This window comes from Lemur catta, chromosome 15 (assembly GCF_020740605.2).
Source record: "Lemur catta isolate mLemCat1 chromosome 15, mLemCat1.pri, whole genome shotgun sequence".
Lineage (NCBI taxonomy): Eukaryota > Metazoa > Chordata > Mammalia > Primates > Lemuridae > Lemur > Lemur catta.
In genome coordinates this window covers 37240229-37252082 of record NC_059142.1, presented here as the reverse complement: position 1 = coordinate 37252082, position 11854 = coordinate 37240229, and the positions used below count along the sequence as shown (strand labels likewise).

Genomic DNA, 11854 nt, shown 5'->3' with positions numbered 1-11854 from the left:
AGCCTGCTTCTTTGTTCCCAATACGCGGATGTCAGCCTAGGCACGTGGGAGCTGCCGACATGCAGGGGGATTGGAGGGGTGGGTGCAGCAATGAGCTGCACCCTGAGTTGTTGACTCGAAAGAAGAGACAGTTCTTTGATTTCCAGCCCTCGTGTGCATCATCTCCACAGCGGGAGCCGCTTGGCCAGTCCGCCCCGAGCCCCACACCTACAAGTAGCCCGGGGAAATGGGAAGCTGAGGTGTCACTCAGTGGTGGGATCCAGAACCACTGGTGCAATGTCTGAAGGGCACATGCTTGTTTTTCTGCTCCTGTGGCCTCCCTGGGCCCTGCTGGGCAACAACACCTCAGGAGAGGGAGGGGCGGAGCTTCTGGCTCCATTAATGCTCCTCTCCCTCTCCCCCCTCCCATTCCTGCCCCTGCTCACCAGTTTTGGGGATGGGGAGGTGGTCTACTTGTGTGTGTGGGGCTGCGCAGAGAAAATCTCGGGGACTCCACCAGTCCCAGCCTGAGTAGTGAGAGGCAGAAAGCAGTGGCTGTGCCTTTTCTTGCCATCTCCACCTGGCAGGATGTAGACTTCTGGCAGTTGTTACTGCAGCCACCTGTGACCTGCCTCACAGCACCCACAGTTATTTCCCCACCCTCCTGGTTCTTTTTTTTTTTTTTTGAGACAGAGTCTCGCTCTGTTGCTCGAGCTAGAGTGCTGTGGCGTCAGCCTAGCTCACAGCAACCTCAAACTCCTGGGCTCAAGCGATCCTCCTGCCTCAGCCTCCCGAGTAGCTGGGACTTACAGGCATGCACCACCATGCCCAGCTAATTTTTTGTATATATATATTTTTTAGTTGTCCAGCTAATTGCTATTTTTTTGGTAGGACGGGGTCTCAATCTTGCTCAGGCTGGTCTCAAACTCCTGAGCTCAAACAATCTGCCTGCCTCAGCCTCCCAGAGTGCTAGGATTATAGGCATGAGCCACCGAGTCTGGCCCCTCCTGGTTCTTGTTTCTGGGCTGGTGGCCCTGCAGGACTAGAGTTCCTGGGTCCTCCACCTGAATGCTCAGGCCCAATGTGGGCATGAGTGTGTGTGTGTGTGTGTGTGTGTGTGTGTGTGTGTGTAGGAGGCGACAGGCATCCCCTGAGACCCTCCAGATGAGGAGCTAGCAGATCAAAGAGGAACTGGGCAGTCCCAGAGGTCAAGTGGCTGACCCAAGTTCCCCAGGGAGTTGATGGCAAAGTTGATGAGAGCCCGATGTGCCTTCCAGCACAGTGCTCTTCCCACTGCTTTTCCGCAGAACCATTCATTCCTGTGTTCATTCATTGAACAAACATTTGTTGAGCCCCGCCTATGTACTAGGCACAAGTGTAAGTGGGAGTCACAGGCAAGTTCAGAACAGCACATGAGCTCTCTGATGTGGGAAGCACTGGATATTGTGGGAACCTGGGAAGGTGGGTCACTCCCTTAACCTGGGGAGGTCAGGAGAGGCTTCCTGGAGGTGTCTTGAGAGGAGTGTAGAAGCCTGGGTAGGAGTCAAGCTGGGCAGGTAAGTGTTCAAGGCAGAGGAAGCAGGGGACATGCATGACATGTTCTTGGCACCTCACTAGCAAAGTGTGCTCTCAAGGTGGTGGCCAGAGAGGGGTTGGCAGAAGTAGGTCACAGCAGGCCTTGAGTCATGTTAAGGAGTCTGGGCTTTGTCCTAAGCCGGTGTGCAGAAATTGAAGGATCGTAAGCAGCGATGGCAAGATTGCCTTGGTTGTAGTTTGGAGCATAGCTGGGAGAGCTTAGGCTGCAAACAGTTGTGACACTCCAGGTGAGAAAGGAGGGTTTGCCTTAGGCCACAGCAGTGGGATGGGAAGGGAGGCGATGACAGCCAGGGACATTTAGCAGTTACAATCGTGAGCTCTTGGAGAGCGATTGGAGGTGGCCAGTGAGAGAGAGGGAGGTGCCTGGGGTGACTGCGGGTGGTGGTCTTCTCATAGGAAGCAGATGAAAAACTAGGTTAGAGGCAGAAATAAGTCCAGCTTCGGACAAGGTGGGTTTAGGTGCCTGTGGGACATTCAGGAGGAGACGAGCACAAGACTGGAGCTGGTCTGGAGCTCCGCAGAAACGTCTGGGTGGAGTCTGATATTCTTAATCAAGGGCATGGATTATTAATTCCAGTTTACAGACAAAGCTCAGAGAGCGTAAGCTACTTGTCCACAGTTACACAGCCATGGAGCAAGGACATGAACTCAGATATATGAATTTCAAGTACTGTGGTGCCTGTGACCCCCAAGTTCAGTGCTAATTCATCTATCCCAGGATGCATCAGCTTCTGCAAGGGTAGGGGGTAGGGGGTAGGGGGGAGGGGAGGAGGAAGCAGGTGTCTGAATATTTTGTTTCCTTCCCATGTGTCTTCTACCTGAAATTGCATTTGCCCAGAACTTGCAGGCAGGGGCCTTTCTAGCTGGCTTAGAGATACTGGGATATGGAAGGAGATTCTTGTTTCTTGGTAACCGCAAGCCCTCAGCTAACTCTGGCTGCACATCAGCAAGTTGGTGGCTGTAAACGTGAAGATTTTAAGAACCACAAAGTCAGCTGAAATCAGACCCAGAGAGGCTGGCCCTGCTACCACAGCCACCTCAGTGACTCAGGAAGTGAGGTGCTGGGGACCCCTCCTACCTGATACCCTTGACCTCCTTCCCTGACTAGCCAAGTCTGTCTTTGCAGTGCATTTTTTTGTCCCCGAGTGAGCTGAGGCCTCAGGTCCTAGAATTCCCCTGTTCTAAAATAAAGTGAGCTGGGCCGGGCAAGGTGGTTCACACCTGTAATCCTAGCACTCTGGGAGGCCAAGGTGGGAGGATTGCTTGAGGTCAGGAGTTCGAGACCAGCCTGAGCAAGAGTGAGACCCCCTCTTTACTAAATAATAGAAAGAAATTAGTCAGACAACTGCAAATATATAGAAAAAATTTTTTTCTAAGCCGGGCATGGTGGCGCATGCCTGTAGTCCCAGCTACTCGGGAGGCTGAGGCAGTAGGATTGCTTGAACCCAGGAGTTTGAGGTTGCTGTGAGCTAGGCTGATGCCACGGCACTGTAGCCCAGGCAACAGAGCAAGACTCTTGTCTCAAAAAATAAAATAAAATAAAACAAAGTGAGCTGAGCTGGGGCCACCACGGGCCAGGTGTCCCAGTCCTGTATCCTAGACAAAAGTCTTAGCTCCAATAATCACTTCCTCCGACAAGTGTGCCTTACCTCCCTTCTGAATCAGTCCTTCCCAGCTGCTGTCTCCCAGAGGGGGTGTGTGTGTATGTGTGTGCGTGTTTGGGTTGTCTCCCCCTCTAGACCATAAGCTCCATAAAGACCCCGCCTGGGTCTATTTGGTCTCCTTGGAGTGTTTCCTGGCTCATATTTGTCAAATGAATGAATAAATAAATAAATGCCCCCTAAGATCCAGGCTCTGGGCCTCACAGTGGAGGAGGCTCTTCTTGTCTGTTTACAGCATGTGCTCCCAGCTTGCAGAGTGTCACTTTCGATTCTGCAATTGGTGGAGGGTAGTGGGGCAGGATGCCCTAAGAGGTTCCTTCCCCCTAAACCAGGAAACAGATGGTAAAATGCTTAAGACAACGCTGCTTCCCCCAGTGCCCTCTGTGCCGCACCCCCAGCCCTGGCCCCAGATGGGCTCTGGCAGTCAATTCTCTATGCTTCTAACTCTGGGCACCAAGCTAGGTGGCATGAGCATCTGATTATAGCGAGCTGTTTTACCTCTTCTCTCCACAAACTTCCCAGCCTTCTTCCATCCTCTTAAACTTGTGCTCACATTCCTTTATTCACACTCTGAGCGCCATTTCTCAGGCTGCCTGCACCAGTCCAATAGCAGCACATTCCTACTGTGTGCCAGGCACTGGACCAGGCAGGGGTGGGGAGCATGCGGCAGTGAACAAAATAAGAACCCTGCCCTCTAGGACTCACAGTTGATGGAAACAGACATGGCAGTCTAATCCCAGGCTAGGGAGAAGACCCATGTGACTGTAGAATGAAACCAGGGCTTGGGGAGTAGGTGGTTTTTATGGCAAGGCAGCTAAAGGGTCTTAGCCATTCTCCTTTCTGAGAAGGTGACAGGCACTCAAGTGCAGGAAATGCAGAAGCAAAGGCACAGTCAGGAAGAGCTGGGCACCGATGGACAAGGACCATGGACGCGGAACCTGGGAGATACACCTACAAAGGCAGGTGGGGCTGTTCATGGAGGCTCTTGAATGTCAGGTTAAGAGACTGATTTGAATCCAGTGGGCAGTAGGGAACCATTGAAGGTTTATGAGCTGGGGAGTAATGGAGCCAGAGCTGTGCTTCGGGAAGGTTAATAGGGCCGTGAGGACGATGCCCTGGGAAAGGGAGGGGCAGGGGCAGGGAGACTGGTTAAAGGGCCGGTACCTCGGTGGAGGGCTCAATAACCTGGCTGTAGGAGGGTAGTGCAGCGCGGTGGAAGGAGCTGGCTTCCGCTGTGTGGAATGGAGTCTCCCTCTAGCAACCTCTGCAGCCCGAGGTTGACTGGCCTTTCCCACTTCTCTTTTTTTCTGGTTTTTCCCAGTTTAAGCAAAGAAAGAAATTCACAAACAGCAACAAGAACCTCCCCCTTCCTGGCCCTTCTCCGACAGCCCATGTTCTCCTCTGCTGGATCTTAGTATTCGGGACCCCTCTATAATAGGGTCTCCGGCTGGGAGGTCTCTCTTCATGCTCCACCCTTGTCTTCAGATGCAGTAGGTTTGTCAGTGAATGGTAGAAGGAGCCTTGATTTATCCCTAGAAGTTGCCTAGCACCGAGGGACCTGCAAAGGAGGGGAGACCCTGCCCTCCCCCAGGGGAAATCACTTTGAGAGGGGCCCACAAGGTCCATTCCAGTGAAACAACTGGAGATCTGTTGAAGGTTGGAATATTCTCCCAGCACAGAGAGGATCAGTGAGTCCTGTCTGTCCCACACAGCTGGTAGGTGCAGGAAGTGGGTCGCCTGGTGTTTTGCTTCATTCTAGAGCCCTAGACATGGCAGTCGGAGGAGAGGGAGCTGGGATCTGCTTTTGGGCACTGTGTTTAGTCTTCCTTGATTTGCAGTCGCGGAGCAGTCCACGGGCCAGGGGAGAACTCTGGAGTTTTCACAGGGCCAGGGGAAGGGTGTGGAGTCTGGGACCCCATTTTCCTTGCGCTTCCAGGGTCCCGGACAGTCAGGCAGCTCGTCACGGTGATGTCCATAGCGGCCGCGAGGGGCCAGCGTCCCGGGGGATTCCCAGGTCCCACTGGAGACACCAGGGGCTTCCCCGACCTTGTAGACGAAGCCTGCCCGGCCTCCCCGGGGGCGGGGCTCCGAGCACCCGGGCCGCCCGGCTCCGGAGGCCGCTGAGTTGAGTCCTGCACCTGCCCTGCCCGGGACGTGCCATGGGACAGCTGATTGCCAAGTTGATGGGCATCTTTGGGAACCAAGGTAAGGAGCACACAGGGCATCCAGGCGACTGCTTTGATCCTACTCTCTCCTGGGGCTCCCCTGATTTGGGGTGAGACGCGCTGAGGGACCCCGGACTCCGGGAGTCCTGCTCGGGAGCTCCTCGCCTGCTCCGCGGTCTCCGGTCTCCGCTACCCCAGCCTCCCCGCCTGCTCCTCCCGGGTCCGCGCGCTTCGGGCGAGCCTCCTCCTCCCCTCTAAACCCCGCTGGCGGCGGGGGTGGGGGGCCACCGCGGGTTTCCTGCGACTGTGACTTGGCGCTGGGCTCTTTCCCCACACGCCTTCTCTTGGCAAGCCCAGAGCGGCCTGGACCTTTCAGACAACCAATTTTCTAGAAATGTGAAGGGAGGTGGGACCAGGTAGGGGCTCCGCTCTCTTTTCCACTGTCCGAGAGTGGCGCAGGTGTCCGGCACGGGTGGGAAGCAGGAGTGGTACCGCGGGGGCCAGACGTCCCCCAGCCCGCAGGGAAGCACTTACCTCCCTCCTGGGAGGCCTGCTGGGGCGCACAGTCCCTTGGTCAGCGACCAAGTTTGGCCCTGACTCTGCCTTTCTCCCGATGCCTCCAGAGCACAAAGTTATCATCGTGGGACTGGACAATGCAGGAAAGACCACCATTCTCTACCAGCTGTAAGTGACCCTCGGTGGGGACAGGAGAGGGCTGGGCCTCCCACCAGACTGACAGGCATTTGGGCCAATCATTGGAGCTCCTCCCTGGGTTCCCAAGCCCCCCTGTAGCCGGGAGGAGTGAGGGGGGGAACGCTGGTGTGACCTTCCTGGTGTAGGGGTCCCTCGGCCTGACATTTGAGTCCTGCACGGTATGGACAACCCCATCTCCCATTGCCTCTTGCCGTCTACGCTGTGCCCGTGCCAAACCGGTTACAGGCTCACAGGTGCCTCTGGTTTCTCACCTCCCTGCTCTGCGCTCCCCCTAGCGCAGGTCCCTCTGTTATCACTCCTGCGACCTCTGGCTGTTAACTGTCTTCCCCTTCTTCAACCCCAAAGGCCACTGAGTTCCCGGTAGCCCCTGGTCTGGCGGAGCTGGGCACACGTGGGTGGTGCTAAGTAAATACCTACTGAGCTCTCCCCATATTCATTCTCTGGACGGCATCTCTCCCGTTTTGGAGCCTCCGAAATACTTTATTTACTTAGGACAAGGTTTTCCCTGAAAAAAGTAATATACGTAAATGGTTTTTAAAAACTAAAAATGAAAAATCCCAACAACAGAAGAATATACAGTGAAAACCAAGTTTCCCTCTCACCCCTAACTTCCAGTTTTTCTCCTGTTGTAACTTCTTGGTAACCTTTCAGAAGCATTATTTATATATAGAAACACGTGTGTTTTCTCTGTCACTTAACACAAAGCACCTCTCTGATGGCCCTCACTGTGTCTCTCTCACCTTTTTAAACCCTTGCTACTCAACATGTGATTCAGGGACCAGCAGCCTGAACATGATCTGGGAAGAGCTTGTTAGAAATGCAGAGCCCTAGGCCCCAGCCCAGATGCACTGGGGCAGACACCCAGGTGATTCAATTCTATATTAAAGTTTAAGGAGACTGTGCTAAGAAGTCCTCCCTCTCTGGGGTCCAAGCCAGGGCAGGGCTTGGTGTCACCTCTGCCTTGGTCTCACACCACCTGGCCCCCAGCAGATGCTCGGTCAGCCTGGGCTGAGATTCAGCCTGCCTAGGGCGTAGAGGGGTGGGAGGCCAGAGTTGGGAGTGGGCTGGGCTGAGCTCTTGGTGCCCTCTCCTACCTCCCCAGCCTGACGAATGAGGTGGTCCATACGTGTCCCACCATGGGTAGCAACGTGGAGGAGATCGTTCTTCAGAAGACCCACTTCCTCGTGTGGGACATAGGCGGGCAGGAGGCCCTGCGCTCCACCTGGAACACGTATTACTCCAACACTGAGGTGAGGTGGGCACCAGGGCTAGAGGGGCCCCCAGGCAGCTGTGTGATATTAGCCAGTCACTTAACCTCTCAGAGCCTCGGTTTCCCTACCTATGAAATGGAGATCATAATAATGATCTCCCTGAGTTGTTGTGAAAATTAAGTAATAATAAAACAATAGCTAATGCATATGTGTTGAGTACGTAACACAGTGCAGTGCCTGTTAAACTTTTTGAGTACTTCCTGGCAGCCCGGTCTGCTTGCAGGCAGCGGTTTGATGCACTGGATGGGGTAGGCTTTTTTCTCTGGGGGCCTTACTTTCTTACTCCAGCAGAGGTAGAATTCAGTGGCTTAATTCCTGGAGTGTTCGAATTCCAGCGCTGCCTCTCACCCTCTGTGTAGCCAAGAGCAAGATAGGTAACTTCACTGAGCCTCAGTCTCCTCATTTGTAAAATGGGCACAATAATGGCACCAATTCCACAGGGCTGTAGTGAGGCATAAGGGCACACACACAGCCTCCAGCACACACAGAGGGTTGCTGTGTACTTCCCGTGTCTGGACAGAAAAGGCAATTAAAATGAGACCAGGGTGGTGCGATCTTGACACTGCACAGTTTCTTTCCTTTGGGGCTGGCATCCAGCCAGTGCAGAGGCTACTGGGGGAGCACAGTGGGCAGGGAACACGTTCACTAAAGAGAAAGCCACCACTGACAGCTCTATCTTCTGCCAGTTCATCATCCTTGTGATTGACAGCACGGACCGAGACCGGCTGCTGACCACGCGAGAGGAGCTGTACAAGATGCTGGCCCATGAGGTAAGCCCCTGCCGTTGGGAGAGGGCCCAGCGGTACTAACTGTGTGCCCGCAGGCTAATTGCTGAGCCTCTCTGAGCTTCATTCCTGATGCCCCAGTCTCTGAGAGCCTCTATCCCAGCAGCATGGGGAGGGCTAGTTTACCCCCGATGAAGGGTGTCAATGCCCTCAGCAGAACTGATCACAGAAGCCAGAGTTACTGGTTCAAGTCCTGACCGCATCTCTCATTCATTGTGAGACCCTGAACAAGTCACTTCACCTCTCTAATCCTCAGTTTCCCCAGGCATAAAATGGGGATATTCATCAATTCCTACCTCATGGAATTGTTCTAAGGATGAATCAGCTGGTTGGGAGGCATCCCATGAGCTGTTGGTGCCATTTCATGTGGTTGCTACCGCTGGGCAGGGCCCCATCTCTGCCCCTCCTGGGCATGGGCTTCTCTTGCTGGGACACTGGGGAGGGAGCAAAAGAGGACTCATGGGGCAGTGGCAAGGAGGCAGGGCCTGGTGGGATCACTGGCCTGGGCTCCTCTGTCCACAGGCTCTGCGAGATGCTTCAGTCCTGATCTTTGCCAACAAGCAGGACGTGAAGGACTCCATGAGCACTGTGGAGATCTCCCGATTCCTTACTCTCAGCGCCATCAAAGACCACCCATGGCATATACAAGGCTGCTGTGCCCTCACCGGGGAAGGGTAAGTGGCTGCCCCATCTGGACCTCCAGGGCCTGGCCCAACCAATGGACGACTGGCCATCAGCACCCTTCTCCTGCCCCCCTCCCGTCAGAACCTGGCTCACAGTTGGGCCCTAGGCCAAGTCAGCTGAGCACCTTCCCACAGTTGAGACGCTGTGGGTAAGCGGTGAGTGAGACACTGTCCCTGCTCTCAAGGGGCTCATTCTAGTGGCGAAAGAGTGCTTCCACCTAGGCACAATAATTTTAGGTACTGAGAAGGGGTATGAAGAAAGTGAAATTGGATTACAGTGATGGAGGGGGCAGGGCTAATACAGACAGCCTTTCCCAGGAAGTGACTTCTGAGCTGAGACCTGCATGAAGAGGAGACAGCCATGGGAAGACCCAGGGGACAAGCTGTCCAGGCAGAAATCACTGACTCTCTGTGACTTTGAGTTTCCTTATCCGTGAAGAGGAGGGTGATTATACGTTCTCCCTCCCAGAGTTTCTGTAGAGAGTAAATAACACCATTCATCCAACAAATTTTTTTTTTTTTTGAGACAGAGTCTTACTCTGTCACCCCAGCTAGAGTGCTATGGTGCCATCATAGCTCACTGCAACCTCAGCCTCCTGGGTTCAAGCAATCCTCCTGCCTTAGCCTCCAGAGTAGCTGGGACTACAGAAGTGAGCCACCACACCTGGCCAATTTTTCTCACTCTTGCTCAGGTTGGTCTCGAACTCCTGGTCTCAAGCGATCCTCCTGCCTCAGCCTCCCAGAGTGCTAGGATAACAGGCGTGAGCCACTGCACCCAGCCAATCCAACAAATTTTTACTGAGCACCTACTTTGTGCTGGGTCCTATTCTAGGCATTGGAAAAACAGCAGCAAACAAAACAGACAAAAATCCCTGCCCTCGTGGAGCTTAGTTTCCAGTGGGAGAGAGGGATAATAAAGCAGAAAAATATATGTAAGTTAAAAAGTGATAAATGCTAAAGGAGGAAAAGAGTAAGGAAGGGAGATTGCAAGTATGTGGAGGAAATGTTGGGATTCTAGGTAAGGTTTCTGGCCAGGGTCTTCAAAGAAGGTAGATGCTGAGCAAACACCTGAAGGATGTGAAGGAGCTGGGCCACATAGAAAGGGTCTCACATCAGGCCTGGAACATTCCCTTTCCTCTTCCCTCTCAAGTGGAATAGTGGCAGGCGGGACACCCAGATGCCTTTTTGAAGAAGGGGAGAATTTTGGCAAGTCAGCCCAAGGGACCACACATTTCTGGCAGTGTCCTTGCCACCCCCTGGCTTAGGAGGCTCCTCCCCTCAACCCACAGTCAGTTCAATTCAACCAGCATTTCCTACATACCCCCCCATGTGCCATGCACTGTGTCAGGCAAGGGCAAGGGATGATATAGATGACTAAAACTCCACCCTTGCTCTGGAGTTGCTTACCATCTAATCAGGGGATACTTGCTTAGGCAGCCCCTTTCCAGGACTTTGAAGTCACCCTGGCACTGCCCTGAGTGATGGAGCAGTTGGGAGGAGGGCACTGGAGCCTTACCCAGAGACACTGCTAAGGGATCCAGGATGGTGGGTCTCTAGGTTCCTTCCTCAGGGAAGCCCTCCCTGACTCTCAGACATCCAGAGGCCTCTGCACATCTCCTTCCTAACCTTTATCACAGTATGTAGTTATAGAATTATTTGTCCGATCATTCATTTAATATCTATCTCTTCTGCTAGACTGTCAGCCGCAGAGGATGTGTCTACTTTTTCCCTGGTAACCTCAGCCCCTAACACGGTACCTGCTGCATAGCAGACACTCATGTCAGTTTGTCTTTGCTGAGAATGATTGGATGTAACTTTGGTAACCCCCTCCATCTGCTCCAGGCAGGTGCTGGGGGCTTGAAGGGCATCATCCTTTTGGGATACACTGATCCTTCCTGTTCCTCCCTCCCTGCAGGCTGCCTGCCGGGCTCCAGTGGATGCAATCTCGGGCCACTGCTAACTGATGTCCCAGCCTGAGGCCAACCAGAAACTTCGGGGGTTTTGCATGGTCAACGTGAGTGGGAAACCCAAGTGGCTATTTATTACTTTTCTGTGATTCTCTGGTGGGGGCAGGGACAGCTACGGACAGCGATATTGCCACTGCCTGCCCAAACCCTCACTGAGGAGCAGGACTGCATACCTTGAGTTGTTGCAGACAGGACAGCAGAAAAAGCTGTCCCCCACGCCATGGCTGCTGCAGATGCCCTTCTTGGAGACACCAGGGAAGCTGTTGGCTGTACTGGAGCCCTCTTCCTCTGCTCAGCCCCCAACCTCTCTGTAGGAAAAATGTGTGTGCGCGGGCACAGTAAGAGACCCTGGCACTGCTCTCTATTTCCTCCCCTCCCCTCCAGCTTTCTGGCCCCTCAGCCAGTTTTTGTCCCATACCCTTTGGGCAAAGGAGATCCCAGAAGAGTGAAGGGGGTGGGCTCAGGGGAAGGAGGGCAGAGCGAAACCCTGGAAGGGGAGAGGGAGGAGGAGGACAGGACATCCCAGACAGGGACCTCTATTGCGCTGCAGGGATTCCACTGCTCCCTCGCCTTGCCATGCCCTCTGAGATGCTGACTCTGAACTTTTGAACTGTAACCCACTCCAGGGTACCCCTTTAGTGTCCTGCCAATGTGAATCCCATTTCTCCCAAATATCCCAGAATCGTATAGGGTCTGCTTATTTTGTTTGTCTTTGTGTAACGATGTTTAAAAACTATTGTATTAGAATTTTGATAAAGGTGTAATAAATGCCATTGAAAACTGCTCACCTCTAATTTCTGCTTGCCCCTTCTGCCTGTTCCTCAAGCTGGCTTTTGGGTTTTTTTGAAAGAAATGGGGTGGGAGGCTGCCTCTAGGGCCTATCTGGCCGGGGGACTGGCTTCTTGGCTCTGGGCTCTGCCACCGTCTCTCAAGTTGGAGAGCACGGGTACCTGGCCAGCCAGGACTGGGAGCTCTTGGCTCTGCCTGGGCCTAGGGGAGGGAGAGGTTTGATACTGACTCATGGAGAAGCAGA

At 53.7% G+C, this 11854-nt stretch overlaps 1 protein-coding gene across 4 annotated transcripts; it reads left to right on the top strand.

The window, feature by feature from the left end:
* The first annotated feature begins 3601 nt into the window (after positions 1-3601).
* On the top strand, positions 3602-11604 carry ARL5C (ADP ribosylation factor like GTPase 5C). Of its 4 annotated transcripts, none has more exons than XM_045526356.1 (7): positions 3602-4199; positions 5173-5441; positions 6025-6085; positions 7218-7365; positions 8073-8156; positions 8694-8845; positions 10770-11604. In XM_045526356.1, exons 2-7 carry the CDS (start codon positions 5396-5398, stop codon positions 10816-10818), a joined length of 540 nt encoding a protein of 179 aa, XP_045382312.1. In that variant the 5' UTR covers positions 3602-4199; positions 5173-5395; the 3' UTR covers positions 10819-11604. The 4 variants fall into 4 exon arrangements, with proteins under 4 accessions (XP_045382312.1, XP_045382311.1, XP_045382313.1 ...); XM_045526355.1 differs by lacking the exon at positions 3602-4199 and adding an exon at positions 4403-4951; XM_045526357.1 differs by lacking the exon at positions 3602-4199 and having other exon boundaries at positions 4901-5441; positions 8736-8845.
* The last annotated feature ends 250 nt before the right edge of the window (positions 11605-11854 follow it).

Bases quoted from the DNA above. Each gene is read 5' to 3' on its own strand.
- ARL5C (XM_045526356.1), top strand. From the start codon at position 5,396: ATGGGACAGCTGATTGCCAAGTTGATGGGCATCTTTGGGAACCAAG. The intron at 5,442-6,024 runs GTAAGGAGCACA...CGATGCCTCCAG, and splicing joins GGGCATCTTTGGGAACCAAG to AGCACAAAGTTATCATCGTG. The intron at 8,846-10,769 runs GTAAGTGGCTGC...CCCTCCCTGCAG, and splicing joins TGTGCCCTCACCGGGGAAGG to GCTGCCTGCCGGGCTCCAGT.